This window comes from Apteryx mantelli, chromosome 8 (genome assembly GCF_036417845.1).
Source record: "Apteryx mantelli isolate bAptMan1 chromosome 8, bAptMan1.hap1, whole genome shotgun sequence".
Classification (NCBI taxonomy): domain Eukaryota; kingdom Metazoa; phylum Chordata; class Aves; order Apterygiformes; family Apterygidae; genus Apteryx; species Apteryx mantelli.
The window spans coordinates 10,212,147-10,228,979 of NC_089985.1; the positions used below are offsets into that span (position 1 = coordinate 10,212,147).

The following is a 16,833-nucleotide window of genomic DNA, read 5'->3' on the forward strand; positions in this document are numbered from 1 at the left end:
CAACCTATTCCAGCATGTGCCTGTAACACTCTCCCAGAAGAAACAAGATCCTTCAGCTACTGCTGCAGGAAAGCTTCAATCTGTCTTTGCTCTGCTTAGCATCTCTGTACTCTATCCAAACCCATTCAGCTTCAGGGACTCAAAAGTCTTACGGCACTGGCATCAGATGCCCTCTTGGCAGGCCTTCTACCCCCATGAGACGACGGAGCAAGTTTCATGCACTCCCCAGCTGTGTCCAGACTGTCACTAGAGCTGCCGGTGGCACTGAGACCAGCTGTAGTGTGGGTACTGTTGTCCATATCTCCCATTTTGTTAGAGGGCTGTGACATACTAGGCTTGGCAGAGCCAGTGTTTGTGTCTGTATCCAGTAGCTGGAAAACTATTGCTGTTTATTGCTTCCTGGGATTTGCGGGCAGATACTATGAGCTTTGGAACATGCCTGTGGTGGGTACACAACAGCGCAGCTGTTGTGTACCAAAGCAACCTGCAACTATAGTGTAGAGGTGCATAAGATCCCATGTCTATGAGGTACCTGTAGGGCAGATTGCCACTCTGGGTCTCCTGTGAAGTCAACTGTCCTCTAGCTCTCATCAGTCTCCTCCTTGTCCCTCTGTCTAGGGCCCCCAGATGTGGATCAGCCCTGTGAGCCCAGCTTGCAGGCCTGGAGTCCAGAGCTCCACCTGTATCATATGAACATGACTGTGCCTTGCCCCCAGCCCGACGGCTGCATCCTGGAGTTGCGCTTCCTGCACCCTGTCTATCCAGATTCCCTCACGCTCTGGACCACGTATCTCTCCACGGACTCTCCCAAGGCACTGTCTGACATTGAAATTCTAACAGAGCATGGAGAATCCATCCATTTGGGCCCCCTAGACACCTTCTGTGATGTCCCTTTGACCGTGAAGCTCAACATCCCTAAGAAGGTGTCTGGAGTCAAAATCTACACCTTTGACGAGAGGATGGAGATAGATACAGCCCTGTTGACCTCCATGCCTCATAGCTCTCTCTGCTCCACCTGCAAACTGATACAATACCGAGTCCTCCGTGATCCTCCGTTTTCTAATGGCTCCCCTGCCACGATGGCGCAAGCACACCGCAAGTTCACTGACACGTGAGTGGAAAGATTGCTTCATCATAGGCCAAGTGGGTGGTTGCATTAGTTTTGATGACCTTCTCAGGTTCTGCATTTGGACCCATGAATGCTGTGTACAGGTATTACAATGTTCAATCTTGTGAACAGATTCCATATTCAGCATCAAGAGAAGGCTTCAGTAAGCTTGTTGTAGGCCCATTGCGCTAGCACAACCCTTGCCAGGGAGCTGAATCTAACTAGAAGGAACTTATTAAACCTAGAAATGTTTCCCCATAAACATGACCAGTAAAATGATTGTTCGAGTTAATGCAACTTCTCCCCAGCTTAAGCCTAGGGAAATAAATGGCAGGCTCCTCTGCATGACCTGGCAGAAACCCTCTTCCCACAGTCTCTGCCTCTGGCAGTTTAGAATGTGAAGACATATGTCAGACTATGATGCTGCCTGAGTACAAACATGTGATTGCTATAACTGTGATGAACAAATCTGCTGCAGATGTATTGGTTGTTCTTTCCTGCTTTTGTATGAGTCCTCTGTGTTTCTGCAGGGAAGTCACGCCTGGGCAGGTGTATCGCTACCAGGTGCAGGCAGTCTCTGGGACAACCTTAGGAGAAGCCTCCCCACCGCTAATCCATGTCCATGGCGCTCCCTACTGTGGGGATGGAAAGGTGACCATGTAAGTCAAGAATCCCGTTCTCTCAAGAGAGGTTCTTTAGGCTATCAGGTAATCCTGCCCTAAAGAGAAGCGCTGGGTTGGTCCTCCACCCAAGAACACTTGGCTGAAGACAGCAGCACAGAATGCTTGCAGCAGATTGGACTAAAAGCTTATGTTTTATAAAATGCCATGTCAATAGAAGATGGAGTTGGTCTTTGTGAGGAGCAGGGTCTGGATGAGGGGTCTAACTTGAACTTTCTCCCTGTTGGTGTGTGGTGGCTGCAGTGCTTGGATTCTGGCCCCTCTCGGTGAACAGTCACAGAGTGTGACTCCAGTGGGATCCATCTTTGGGATCATCCAGAGTAACCTTTTGCACAGGGCACATGGTAGCCCTGCACAGATAGATTCTGCAGCAAACGCAGCCCTATAGACCTTGGTGTGCTTAAAGAGCTGTCCGCTCTCTGCTTAAAACTCCAAGTGTTGAGAAATGCACCACACCCTACAGTGAGCAATTCCAATGGTTAAATTTCCCTGTCTGGGATGATTATGCCAAATTTTGATATTTTAGCTTTTTTGGACTTCAACTTCCAGGTTACTCAGAATCATTTTCCTTTGCAAACAGCTGTCTTAATTGCCTGCTTTTCCTTTGCTAAAGCAAGTGCAGGAGGGATTGTGGTACCATATAAGACCCACCAAGGGAAAAAGGCTTATAGTGGGGCTAGATCTTAAATTGATGTAATCTGATATAGTTTTAGTGTGAATTTATACCAGCTGAAGACTTGGTTCAGAGAGAGCAAATGACCACATTATGTTCCATTGTCAGCTTCAATAGAAAACTAGAAGCAGCAGCAGAAATGGGCAGAAGCCTGCTGAGAAATGACAAACATTCCTGTCACTGAACTGCTGAGGGGAAGGCCTTATAGGAAGCCTTGTCTATTGAAGTTTTCCTTTTCCACAGTTGTGTGGAATAGCCAAAGATGGGAAAATGGAACAGTTAATTTTTCATGTTAGATATGGATGGAGATAGGTGGGCACCATAAAATGTATGTATGTGAAGCTTTTTCTCCTTGTGTTTTAGGGTGCATAACTCTGTGTAGTTGTGCATGTATGAATATGTAGGAATCAAGGCATTTCTTTCAGCTTGTCCCATCAGATCTACTTTTTCTGGTAGAGGGACTGAACCTTCTCATGGAAACTGTATAGGGTTTTTGTTTTGTTTTCTGCTGAGATGCCATGCCTGTCATCTCAGGGTTGATTTTTGTCCCATCTTTGGCTAAATTTCTCCCTGTCTCTTCCCCTCCCTCTCCTTCTCCAGCTCCCACTGAAGCACCAGCCCCATCTTGGAGAACCTTCTACTGTCTCCAACACTAGCTTTCTCCAGTTCCTGCTGCTGCATTCTTACTCACTTTTATCTGTTGTATGTAGCTTCATTTTCTGCCATAGTTCTTGCCTCAGCCTTTAGACATGGTATAGACTTGCCTTATTCCATACTCTGTGTTTTCCACCCATCTTCGTCCCCTGAGAAGATACAGTCTCTTCTCTCCTCTCTCTTATTACTTGGGATTGTTCCTCTTCTCCCTTGTCCTGTGGAAATGGACTCAAGAGGCTGAGTCCTCACTCCTCATGGGGCTGAAGCACCCAGGAAGTGTTGAGTCGGGGCAGTGTTAACACATTTGGTTTTGTCCTCTTAGGAGCTTGGAGGAGGAATGTGATGATGGGGATTTGCTGGATGGAGATGGCTGTTCCAGGATGTGTAAAAAGGAAAAAGGTTTCAACTGTGTTGGTGAGTCCAAATGGATAGACTCATCCTTTCCAGACAGGAATCAAAATGGTGCACTATTCACACCTCTCTGATAACACTTCTCAGAGCATGTGGTGACTTACCTCACTGCAAGACAATGGATCTTCAGCCAGAATGATCCATGGAGCTTGTCCATTCCTTGTAATGGGAAATCCCTGTGCCAGATGGCCAGCATGGTTCCTGCCAGCCATAGCCTCATTGGCAGCTAATCTCAGTATGCACCTTTCTGCTCTCTGGGACTCTCTCTGGGTAGAGTGTGTGTCCAGATCCTTCTCACAAGACTGCCTCGCAAGGTGGTCCTGGTCAAAGTACTACAGAGCCCAGGAGAGGAGGAAGACGTGTATGCCTTGAACCTGGTTGTTAAACAGGGCATCTGTGGTCTCTTTTCAGGGGAGCCAAGCCTATGCTATGTGCATGATGGGGATGGAGAGTGTGAGCCTTTTGAGAAAGCAAGCAGCATCCTGGACTGTGGTCTCTATACCCCTGAAGGATACATTGACCAGTGGGCAGCAAAAGCCTATGCCTCCCATCAGGATAAGACGTCATGTCCTGTTTCTTTGGTGACCGGGGAGCCTGTTGTGAAGGTGAGAGAAGGCATGACAAAAGAAAAGACTTTTCTAGCAATGTCCATGTAGTTAGGCTGTGGAACTCACTGCTGCAGGAGTTTACTGAGGCAGAAATGAGCAGCTCTGGAAGTATTCATTGACTACTGTATTCCCATGCAGAGAGCCAGAAGAAGACCTGGGCTTTTCTTATGCCCCACTTTTTCAGTAGTCTATAGAACTAGGAACTGCAATATGCAGAGGGGTATTTTATCAGAACAGGAAGCACGTCCCCTGAATCATGAAGTTTGCTAAGCAGTGACCACCCTCATCCCACCAATTAAATGCATAACTTTGAGGGTGTGAGTAGTTCCATTATGTCTGTTTAAAAAACCCATAAGTCTAATAGCTTATAAGGTCAGGGCCTGAAAGGATAAAATCATTCATACATCAGCATCTGTGCTGTTCTCAAAATGTCTGATCTGAAGCCAATGAAAAATCAATGGAAAATTTTCCATCTTTCATATCCATCTTTGGAGCAGGGCCTGGAGATCTAGGATAGGATTTTGCATGATAAATGTTAATATACTTGCATATTCCTTCCTGAGGAGCTGAAGAAGGGGTGAAAAAAAGAATCTGTAGAGAAGGAATACATTTAGCTCTTTGTCCCTATGCATTTCTGTTGACTTAATGCAAGGAACCATCCTCTTGAGACCCAGAGCATGATTAAATTGCCCAGATATGTGTCTAGTAAGAAGCCCTGGGCTCTGGTGTCTGCCCCTCTAGAAGGGCGCAAGTGTCTCCTAGGTTTCACAGTCAGCACTAGGTGGATGTCATGGATACCCCAGGGCATCAAGTGGCACTGAAGGCTAGTGTTTGGGCAAATGAATCGCATCTTTAGATCCTGTTAGTCCAGTCAAAATCTGGAGGCCATGGCCTTTCCTACTGTCTTACAGCCTAGTTCATTCTTTCTTGCTCAGCCCCACAGAAACCACAAGGTACTTCAAAAAGGCATGTTTACAACACCTCAAAAGGGCAAAAGTCTCCTGTGCATATGTGTAGGCGATGAGATGCCACTCCTGCTTCTGGAACCCACATCCCAATTTTCTTCATGCTAGGAACTGACTTGGGGCCCTTCTCTCTCCTTCACATTGTGTTGACTCTTTCTTGAGGCTGTGTAGGTGCTGTTTAATTCTATCTTTCTCTTATTTTCCTTGCTTCCTTCTGGGATAAAAAAAAGTCTTGCCTTTCCAGGTATGTAAATCCCACCTTCATGATGTGCCAAAGGACCTTTCCCTTGCTGCTTGGTTCCCTTGTACTTCCAGCCAAGGCAACGCTCAAGATCCAGATGGGGAGAGGATGCCCTTGGATAATGAGAGAGTTTGGCTCAAGGTAAGTACGGGTGTGTGTTCAGGCATGGAAGGATTTGCTTGTCTTTGCTTCAGAATTTCAGTGACAAAGGCCAGTCCTTTCTGCCTTGGGTTGTCCTTCAGCAAGAGCTACGTCAGCCTTAAAAACTATTCAGATAGGACTTAATATCCTACTGACTCTTCACAAAATCCAAATGCCTGTGACTTAGGTAGGTTGCCCCACTGACACTGTGATCTGGACCTGTTACAGCAAACCTATTCTGAGTGCAGGTTGCCAAGAGAAGGGTTGTGCCTGAAAACAGAAACCTGCAGAAATGTTTTGAAGTTGAGAAACAACAATTTGCTTCTGACAATTCTCTGCAGCCAGGCTGTGCCATTACACCAGCACAGGGTGGGCACAAGCCCATTTAACTGTGTTTAAAGCCCAAGTTGCCTTCACTCCTCACAGCTGTGAATAGCAGCAGAGGGTAGCTCAGAAGCTGTGAGCGTTATAGGAAGAGCAGTCTCATTAGGGAGGGCTGAGGTGACCTGTTGTCTGAGCCTCTGAGAAAGACTGCTTTCTGTACATGCCAGGATAAGGTTCAGAATGTTTTCTCTTCAACTTAATAAAAAGCACACTTAAAGACAGAAAGCTGACTTCATTGGGATATACGCTGTCATCCTGAAAGGTTCTGAGCATGTCAGGTTGGTGCTGAGCACCCTGAGCCCAGAGTGAATCAGCCCTGGCAGGCAGGTCCTTCTACCCTCCCAGTGCCTCCAGATTAAAGGACGCATTTCTATACTTCCAAGCTGCCGGGTCCTGCAGCCTGATGGTGGGCTCCAGGCCTGCCTCCGCAGCCGTGGGCTGCCTTTGGGAGAGCGCCCAGTGCTGTGGGGGTGGCCGAGGGGAGCATGGACCGGCTGCTGGCCCGTGACTCCCCACGCTCTGAGGCAGGGTCAAACCTCTCCGTCATGGCAGGCGGAGGAGGAGGACAGAGCAGGCCGGGAGAGGATTAGGCCAAGCGATTTTTACAGCGTTGATTTTCTGACCGCAGCCCTAGTTTAGAGGTTTTGTGGCTGTTGCCTTGTGTTACTGGAAAGCTGTGAGCTGGCTTGCTTTTTCCTCTACAGTTTATGAGGGGCACCTTGCCCTGCTTTGCTCGAGGTTGTCTAGAGAGGAACTGTTGATGAGACACTCTGAAGACTCAGTGAATCATCAAACCTTAGTCAATAAACATTGCTATTACCTCTCAGTCCTCTGCTTCTCCAACTTTTTCTGCCTCTCTAAAGAACTTTCTTTAACTGGATTTTTTTTTTCCTTCCCTGTCTGTGTGCTTAAAACCTATTTTCTGGCTTCCTTCTCAGGCATAGACCATGACATATGTACCTCCTTTCTTCCTTTGCTAGCAAGAAAGCAGAAATCTCCCTCTCTGTCCTACCTAGATGAAAGCTTGCTTTCCACTTCTCACCAGGGGTTAAAGCGTGTTCCAGTTTTATTGGAGCTTGCGGTCAGTTCTCTTCCTCTATGGATGTTTATATTAAAGACTTTCATTACTGGTTCTCCATGCTCTCTTTAGGAGTGCTATTATTTTCTGCCCATAAAATTATTTATGGACTAGTAATAAATATGCCCTTTTTCTTTCTTTCTTTCTTTCTTTCTTTTTTTTTTTTTTAATAGATTTTGCCTGATTGGTAACATATTGGGTTGGGAAAGACAGATTCTTGTTCACAGTTTGCCCAGCACGCCCGCCTGCACAAACAGGAATCGTGCTGTTCATGCATGCATGTACGTCCACATGCACAGTTTTGTGCCCATGCACTTCCATGGTCATTTTAAAGCTGCACCTGTGTCACCTGCGTTAAAATGGCATCACAAGTCTCATCACAGAGTAGGAATTGATTCCTACAGCATTTCTCAAAAAGTGGCACCAACAAGCAGGGGAAACGTTGGGTCCTGCTGTAGGCACCAAGCTGTGAGCGAACTAGGGCCAGAGCAGGACATGGAAATGTCTGTGCCACCTAACGAACCTTCCACCAGGCACCTTGGGTCCATCTGCAGATGGGGATCATTACAATTTGCAGATTTGTGGCCGTGCTCTGTTTTTGGGTTCCAGTGCATCCGATGAAGAGAGGAATCCAAATCACTTGGAAGCAAGTCAGGGTGTGTAACACACAGGAAATTAAATGAAAAGGGGGGGAAGAAGGAAAAAGATTAAGAATATTGCCCACTGTGGCCAAGCACATATTATGAGAAAAGGAAGAATAAATGGGATGTTAGTTAGATAAGTCGGCTGCTGCGGCTCTAACTCAGGGCCACAATTTCCCTCATCTCTGAACAGATACACAGTAGGAAGGGAAAGGCGAAACCTTCTACCTCAAGCTGTGTAGTCCAAGGAAAGCCTCACTTTACTCCTCAAAACATCTTCCCTCCCCTTTGAGGAACTGCATTTGGAGGAGTGGGCAGCAGGAGGCTTGGCTAAAATTGGCCAGCTCCTGCCAAGCTGCAGCTTTCCGGCTTGGGAGACTCCTCAGAGCAGGTTTCCTGCTCCGTATTGGGCTTTGAGCACTGCTAGATTTTCCTTTTCTTCTTTTTTGTCATCTCATCTTCTCATTTGTGGTTTGTTTGGTGGCTTTTGTTTTTTGTACCCTCTCTTCCCCTTCCCTTTCTCTCCCCCTTGCCTTCGGTTTCTGCACTCAGACTGGAGGTGGACACCTGGCACGTACAGACCGCTGGGGCAGTTTCAGCCCCTGGGGGATGCGCCAAGCTGCAAGGGCCATTCTGCGGGGCTGCTCCTCCCAGCGGGGCAAACCCCCGGTGAGACTGTGCCTAGCCAGCAGGGACTTGCCCTCCTCTGAAATATAGTTTGCCTTGAATTTCTGGGCTCACTTTAAGCCTGGATTCCACAAAAACACTCCGTAGGGTGGATCTGGATCAAAACACATGGCGGCACTGGGTGGGGGGTACTGGGGTGGGGGAGAAAAACATTTCTATCTTCTTACTTCCAAAGGACGTCTGCTCTGCAGTGATTGATGCCATGAATTTCCCGGCTGTCTCGTGTAGCCTTCAGGGCTCCTAGACAAGTGGGGAGCTGTCAGCTTTTCTAATAGGCAGGACTTCCTGCCACAAATCTTTCCACTTGTTGGCTGACAGACGGTGTGCAGTCGCTCTGGGTACTGGGGCCTTTTTTTGTTTTTAATGGAAACGTTTCAGTGGCACAGCTGGTAGTTATGCTCTGTGGATGCCTCACATGCCCAGTCCGCACCATGCGGTGTGGAAGTCGGAGTCTAGCTAGGAAGGTTGAAAAAAGGATTATCTGGCCCTGGATCAGGTGTTGCTCAAGGTTAAGAGTAACAAGCATTGTAGATCTGGGAAGATGCCATAAATTTATTGCAAGGATTGATGCACGCGGGGAAAACTGGTAAAGGGGAGGAGGAAGATTAGGTGGGAAAGGACTGTATTCCTGATTTTTCTTTCTGTGTGTCCCCACTGCTTCTGCCTGTTTTCACACTCTGTTTTGCCCCCGTTCCTTTCCTGCTCTTTCCACCTATTCACTGCTCCGTCCACCTGCAATCTGCTGGCCCCTTAGACCTGGTGCCACTCTCCCTCTGCCTTCACTCTTTCTCTCTCCCTCTCGTTTGTATCGGACCAGAAAGATTGCCTCTGCAGTTCATTGCGGGGAAGTGTTTCTGCTGTCCGCCCGCTCTCAGGGTCTCCCTTGCCTTCTCATACAGGTGTGCTTCCACAGGCCGGGAGTGCCTACCTCCGTCTTGGTTTTCCTGGCATCTGATGGCACCATCCCAAGTGACCAGCGCAAGCCAACTGTCACTGTCCAACTGAGTGACGTAAATGGGCTGAACCACTCTTTGGGTGAGTGTCCTATGGGCTGCAGCACCAGTCCTGTGTCCCCCCCACTTTCCCTCTCTGGCCCCTGAATTCCCCTCCCTTCTTTCCAAGGCTGGATTTGGAAGCCCACAAGTGCAGTGGGTGTGAGCAGGGTTATGCTTGTTGGCTCCTGACTGCTGTTAAAGATGAGAGCTGTTGCTCTTGTGGCAGGGACACCAGGAGCCCCCAGCATGGCTAGGCTTCCACTGGGTTAGGTGCTGGTGCTCCCATCCCAGCTCCCAGCCTCTTCTGCTTCCCAGACTTCGCACTGAGCTCCAAGCTTGTCTGATGTGTCCAGAGGCATGGGAAAGCAGGAGGGGAGGATCTTAGCAATGGGAAAAATCAGAAGCAAAGTAAATATTACCAGAGCTGAGCTAGTGCCTTCTTTCTTTTGATCCCCCCTCCCTTAGGGACACATGAGCTGTCGTGTCAGCAGAACCCGCTCATCATCAACGTGACCCCCAACCAGGAGTACCTTTCCCACCGGATTGCTTCAGTGCTGTTCAATTTCTCCTCCCCGCTTGTGGGCATCGCAGCTGTGGCCTTGAGGACATCCGCTCATTCCAGTTCTTCTGACCCGACCACCTGCCTCTTGGAACAGGAGGAGGGACACAGCCACCAGACCTACAGGTATTGCCTCCTCGTGGGCCCTTCTCTGATGGGCGCATGGAGCCCATCTCTTTTCCAGGGCTTTGTGCTTTGTTTCTGACATTTTTTGCTCTACTCGCTTGTGTACAGGCGCTTTTTGTCTACTTGCTGAGTTGTTTCATGACTATTCTCAGGTGACTTTTGAAAGTCAATTGAAAAATCTAGTGTAATAAGGCTCAATTTGCTTATCTCACTGTGGGGGGAACATAGGAAAACAGCTGCATAAAACTACATTAAAGGACCTTTTCAGATAGGGAAATCAAGCTCCCTCTGATAAGGAATTATCATTAAGGGCCACTACTGAAGCTAAAATTTAGGTTTCTTTTGAGTGTACTTTACAATAGTCTTTAATTTGATGAAGGCACACAGTTTTATTCTGCAGGATCAAAGCCCTGTTCGGGCCTCCCTCTAGCGTGGCACCCAAGAATGCGCTAAACTCCAAGCACGTGAGCATCTCTGTTAATAATACAAAATTTCATCAACTAAAATACCCAGTGGTTTATAGTCCAGGCTGTGTTTGCATTCCTCCTCAGAGTGGGCTAGTCAGATCCGTCTCCATCCTTCCCAGCCACACCACGTGGGTTAGCCGAGCTCCTTGGGAGACAGAGCTGAAGCTTCCCAGGTCGTGTCTGGCACCCTCACTGCTCTCATTAATGTGGAGGAAAAACACCGCAAGGGTGACTCTCTGTAAAACAGCCTGCTGGCGAGAGCCTCACAGACGCCTGCCTTTCCGTCTGGGTTTTGGTTTCCTTCCACGCCACCATCACGTGTCCCAGGCCCGTTTCCCAAAGGAGGGGAGCCTCGCTCGCCCTGTTCGGACTTGGGTGCCGCAGAAGATTCCTCGAATACCTCCGCGTGCACCTCCTCCTCCCCTCTCTGGCTTCCCATCCATCCCAGGCCCTACACCAAGTCTCATGCTGCCCCCGCTATAATACAGTGATAACAATAATAGTAGTAACAGCACTTTAATTTATTGATGTCCGGTGCTCGCAGGCGTCTGTATGTCTTCATAAAGCAGTAAATGAGAAGCAGTATTTGCAGAGTGGGGCACTGTGTTCCAAGTAAATTGTGCTGGCAAAGGGACAGGGGGAAAAACTGTCATCCAAGATAGACTAAATAAACAAGGCAGAAAGAACGTGCTGAGCAGAGATGCAGACCCAAGAAGGAATTAAAGGAGGGTGCTCGGCTTTGTCCTAGAGGAATAGTGGGGCTTATGACAGCCAGACCTGCAAAGTCTGGCTTTGCATTCAGATCCCAGATTCCCTGAAGTTACAAGTATCCAGATCCAGGGCTCTGGTTCAGCCAATTACTCAAATTATGCGACTGGGAATGCAAAGTTTGGGTCTAAGCTTTCCTGAAGCTGTGGGGGCGTTAAGAGTTAAGTGCTTTGTCTAGGGTCATCAAATCACTACTACTATCATTATTTTTCTTCTGCTGATGGCCCTGCATGGACGAACATCCCTGATAATGAATGAATGTGCATGTGTTTGTCTAAAAGCTTGTGGGATCATAGTACAACTGATTTATGTTATGTACATTTTGCCTTTTTTTTCTTTTTTTTTTTTAAGTGCATGTGTGATTTATACTGAAACATAAATCTTAGTGAGTCAGCATATAAATATTATTCTCAGCCCTACATTAAAGGATCAGTGTCCACCTGAAATGCAGTCAGTTTCCTCCTGGTAGCCGTTACAGCTATGTACACACATGCTTCCAAGACCCTGGCCAACTGATGTGGTTTTTCAATTACATTTTCTCATCCTTTAAAATAATTTTACTCTCTCATTGCTTGAGAACTTCCTCCTCCCCTTCATAAGATGGGAAGTGACTGCAAGGAGGAAAAGACTGACCAGACGTAGGTGAGCATCATCTACATGAAGAGAAAAGCACATACAGGGAGAAAGGCACAGAAAAGTAAATGATTTTTTCTTTTCTAGTCTCTAAGGATTTCAGGGAAAACATTTGTAACAGTAGATTTTGGTTGGAGACCTGCAACCAGGTGGCCACTGCTGACAAGTTACCAGCCAGCAGCTGGGCAAGGGGAACCATTCATGTGCCTACTCTCAGCTTGCAGAAAGTGCCCTTCTCCACTGGAGATGCAATACTCAGCATCTGCTGCATCACACGTTGTGCTCCCTCCCCTGTCCCCCAGCCCAGTAACTTTGAAGTCAGGAGTCAGTTTTGATCAAATCTGACAGAGGAGCAGCAATCTTGAATGTCAGTCGGGTTTCATAAAAACGTATAGCTGGCGAGAGGGGAGAAAGTCTGAGAGGAAAACCTGTCGGATCAACCTCTGTCGAACACTCGTGACTCCACGTAGGGGAGGGATCTTATAAACATCCCAACTACAGGAAAATCTCCCTGCTTTAACATTTGCAGACACTGGAGCCCATTAGTCATGAAACACAGGCTCATATGAAGCCTGTTTCCATATCTCCAGTGCACGCCGAACTTTCTGCTGTCCTTTTACAAATGGGCACAAAAGGACCCGACAAGATCCTTAAGTCTTCTCTTCCCTGTTTTGCCTTTGTCCTGTGGGCTCCCCCATGGCCTTGGCTTAGCTGTGGTATGCCAGGACCATCAGGGCCTCCAAGGCTCTTCTCTTCCCCACGTCTCTCAGCTGGTCCCTCTACCTTCCCATGCCTGCGGAGCTGAGGTTGGCAGTGTAGCATCGAGTTTGGGGATGCGGGTCTTGGCTGCCTGCCCCTTTTTCTGGCACTGGGACGAGTCAAGCAAGGAGCTGGTTTTTGGAGATGATGAGCCTCCCAATTCTAGATCTCGCCACCTGGAGGTACTTTGGAAAATTAAACTCTTATTTCAGGATTTTATAGGAGTTTTGGACTCTTTGGCAAGTGTGACCTCCTCTGGGAGGGCCAAACCCTTCACAGTCTGTCCAGGGCCAGAAAACCTAGTGATGCACAGCACATCCATCCTAAATGGAGGCCTGCATTTTCCTATCTCCACCTATAAACCTGGCATAAGAGCAGTTTCCACTGGCCAGAGGTGTCATGAGGTGCCAGCTGTTCACAGAGGATAGGCATAGGGTTGAAAACATTCAAGTTATGGTGGTGTAAAAAGTTTCTGCTCATCAGCCAGGTTGCAGGGATGACCATGTGATTAGTCATAACCCTCCTCAACCGTGAAAGATAACTTGAAGCACCCCAAAAGCAGGCTTCTGGCCTCCACACAATAAATTACCCTGATCATCTGCAGTGTGGTAGTTATGTTAAATTACAGGTTACACAAGTGCCCTTAGCAAACACTCTGAGTAAATCAGATTCCCCAGAGTTTTAAGAGTAGGAAATGCTATTTATAGTTTCTCTTTTCTGGACAACAGGCTTGAATACTTAGAGCGCGTTAGGCTTAGATTTATAATCTCCAGTAGTCTTGCTAATAATAAAGGATCTGCCTTTGTTAAGTTGGGAAGTGCCCAAGTATTTTTCCCCCTTATTTTATTTTAAAAATCTATTTCAACTCCAGAACAAATGTACAGCAGTATTTTTATTTTTAAGGGCTAGTAATTGTTTTGGTATAAAGGCAGGTGGAGTCTGGGGGGGGCGGGGGGGGGGAGGAATCCCCTATTAAAATCTAGGAATACAAAGTCTTAAGAAGTTTAAATACATTTGTAAAAGATCGAGTCTGTGTTATTCCAGTAAAGAACTGAATTGACTATTCACACGCACCCAGCTTCACATACACAGCATGTGTATGTAAGCGGTTTCCTAAAAATAGCCCCAAAAAGGCAAAGTAACAAAGCAACAGCAAAAAGAGGTTTCATGAATTCAGTCTAGAAATGCTCGTTGCCAAAATAATAAATGTAACGGCTTGGTATTTCTATAGCATCTTTTATCTTGAAGGATCTGAGTGCTTTGCAGGCTCAGGAAAATAAAGACATTGTGTTCTTTGCAAATGAAGTGCAGACATCTCTGGGTCAGGATGCAGCAGGTATTTGACACTAGCCAAGTACAGCCTTGTTTTGAAGAAAGAGTAGCCTTCTCCTTTTGGACCTTCTTGAGGTGTTGGAGGCCGGAAGAGCACCGCAAGCAGAAACGGCTCTGGGATCCCTCCGTAATGCCACTCTGGCAGCACAGGGCCATGGGATTCCCTCTCCACAGGCCCTGCCAGCAGCCCAGGGCTTCCTTTTGCTTTCTCAGATGAATCACAGACTCAGGAGGTCAAGCAGAAATCAAAGTGTTAATGAGTTTCCTGAAAATTCGCAACAGCAGAGATGGATGTGCCCGAGAGGAAGCCTCGCCCAGCGCACTCTTGTGTTAGCAGCACCGTCCCTTGGGTCTGTCCCTTTTCACTCGTTGCAAAGACCAAGCTCTCGCTGTAGCTGAGATGAGGAGTGCTGCCTCATCAGGACTGCCATCCCGCCAGGCTCAAACTCTCTAACTTTCATGCTTACTCTTTTCCTTTGGATTTTAAAACTGAGCCACAGTCCCTTCTGTTTTCCTTGGTACAGGCTGTATATCAAACCAGGGGAACATTGTTCATTTCCTTTGTTATTTTTAGCTTGGTTTTATTTTTAGTGTGTTTGATTTTATGTTAGCGTGTGCCAGGAAATGCCTTGGCACGTTAGCAGGAAAGGTGCTGCAAAACGAAATCTGCATTGTGTTTTTATTTCCTATATGATTGCCCTCCTCTGCTAGCCTAAAAGCAGGCTTAATGTATTGAAGGGGAATCTGGTTTGTATTTTTTTTTTATATGGCAAATGGGTGTCAGGGAGGAAAAAAAATCAAATGGAGTCTTTTTTTTTTTAGCATATTGTCAATTGCTAATCTTTATTCAGCAAAGAAAGAAGTATCATTTCAAAAGCAGGTTTTGTTTGTTTTATTTTCTTTCCCCCATATGCTAATTTTATTCAGGGTCAGTTGATGAACTATATTTGTGCTGGTGTGAAAATTTGTGGGGACCCTGGCTAGAGATGCTGGTGCTTCCTTTCCTTCCTGCTGAATGACTTGCTGTGCCACCTACCCTGACTTAGGATCCCCCATGGTTGGACCAGAAAGGGAGGACAAATGGGAGACAGAGGAAAAGCATGGCAGTCACCAACAGGAGAAGATACAAATGGCCTGGAAAAGGTTTGCTTTGAAAATGTGTGTCCTAGACATGTAGTGCTGCCAAATGCCATGGGATGGTAACTCAGGAATCTACTTTGCCCTCAGATCACAGCTGATAAAGTGGTGCAGCCCCTAGGTGCAAAGGATGGATCTCTATCTTGAGGTCCCAAGGTCACTCCTGCATAGGCTGAGGCATGCTCAGGTCAAGACATACCTCCATCCCCATTCTGTCCTCCCAGCTAGCACCTGCTTGGACTTCTCTTGTATCCGCAATGCAGCAGGCATTGAGAATAGTTTGGCCCTGAGGACAGCACATATTGTCCTTCAGAAGGCTTTCTTATCTAACATTACAGACTCCAGGAGGTGATGAGTCCACCTTCTTTCCTACTAAGCTATTCTTATCTCCAGTAACCCTCTCTGTTGGGAACCTGCCTCTGATTTCAAGATGAAAGTTGTCCATCTTCAGCTCCAGTCACTGGCTTTTGTTCCATCCTTATCAGAAAGGTCCAAATGCCCGCTGCCAACAGATTTCTTTTCTGTGTACATATGTTTGTATAGAGTGATCGGAGCCTTTCACCATCTCCTCTCTGTTGTGATATATAGTTCTGCTCCTTTAGTCTCATAGTCTTGCAGGCCAACTGTGAATTCTGCTTGCAACTCCATTTTGATAACCCTCCAGTATTTCTACATCCTTCTTGGTTTTGTTAGTACCATTATGAATGCTACGTACAAAGGCAAGATCATTTCCTTCCTTCTTTTGGATGGTGTTCTCTTTGTGTCTCCAAGAACCAAATTATCCTTCTGGCTACTGCCTTGCACTGAGAACACAGACAGATGCATCTATCTCCACTGATCCCAAAGCTCGCTGTTTTTGACTGTCCACTGAAAGCAGAACTATACTCTTCTGTATGCATTGAACTGTCCATCTGCTGTTTTCGTTTGAGATCATCTACTTCTCATATTGGAAGAAACAATGAACAATTATTTCTTGTTGCTTTCCTCCCTGCCATTCTGGATTTTATAGATCACTGTTGTATCCCTCAGAGTCATCTTTTTTCCCATCTGTTCAATCATTGCTTACAGAAGGTGTTCTTTACCTCTGTTCATCCTTAATGACCCACAATGTGGCATTATGTTCTCAAAGTGGAGGAGAAGTGATTCCCTTGCAGATGCAGTGATATGAACACCTCCACACCTTTTACCCGAGCTTTTAGATTCCCAGATTGCAAAGGCAGAAGGGACATTTATGAACAAACATCCCAGTGAGAATAAATCTCTCTGAGCCTATAAGCTGCACATCAACATGTTCACACAGCCCAGAGGCACCAAGCACAGCCTGGGTACCGCAACAAAGCTGAAGGCAGGATCACTCTAGAAATGCTTCACTAGGAGGAGCTAATAATTTATTAGGAGTCTCATTAGATGTCTGTAAGAGAAAGCTGGACTAAGATGTTACTGTTTCTCAGGACAAACTGGTGCAGTTGCTAGTTGCTCTAGCTTGTTGGTTGGGTTTCTACCCCAGCTGTACATTGGGTTACCCAGAATAGTCCTGCTGCTGGTGACATGATACAGCCCCAATGTGGGGACCGTGTGGGGACCAAGAATTGCCCAAGAGCTACGTGAGGCTCAAGATCCACCTGTTGTCCCAAACTGACACCAGTGGCCCTCTCAGGAATCTATTTCTAAGGTGCTTAGCAGTGTTAGGCTGGTTTTTTTGGTCAGCTTTCAAAGACATGGCAGAGTTGAAGAGGCAGGCAGTAGAGTCCAGCTCCTGGCTGCTATATGATACATGATTACAGAG

General features: G+C 46.9%; 1 protein-coding gene across 1 annotated transcript in view; it reads left to right on the forward strand.

Annotated features, from left to right (window-relative positions):
• Positions 1–16,833, forward strand: part of PAPPA2 (pappalysin 2) — a 116,376-nt gene that overhangs the window by 49,600 nt on the left and 49,943 nt on the right. Inside the window, exons 7-13 of the mRNA XM_067300418.1 lie at positions 619–1,111; positions 1,639–1,767; positions 3,438–3,529; positions 3,938–4,131; positions 5,344–5,481; positions 9,171–9,306; positions 9,732–9,951. Coding sequence (XP_067156519.1) covers positions 619–1,111; positions 1,639–1,767; positions 3,438–3,529; positions 3,938–4,131; positions 5,344–5,481; positions 9,171–9,306; positions 9,732–9,951 — 1,402 coding nt within the window. The remainder of the gene's footprint in view (positions 1–618; positions 1,112–1,638; positions 1,768–3,437; positions 3,530–3,937; positions 4,132–5,343; positions 5,482–9,170; positions 9,307–9,731; positions 9,952–16,833) is intronic.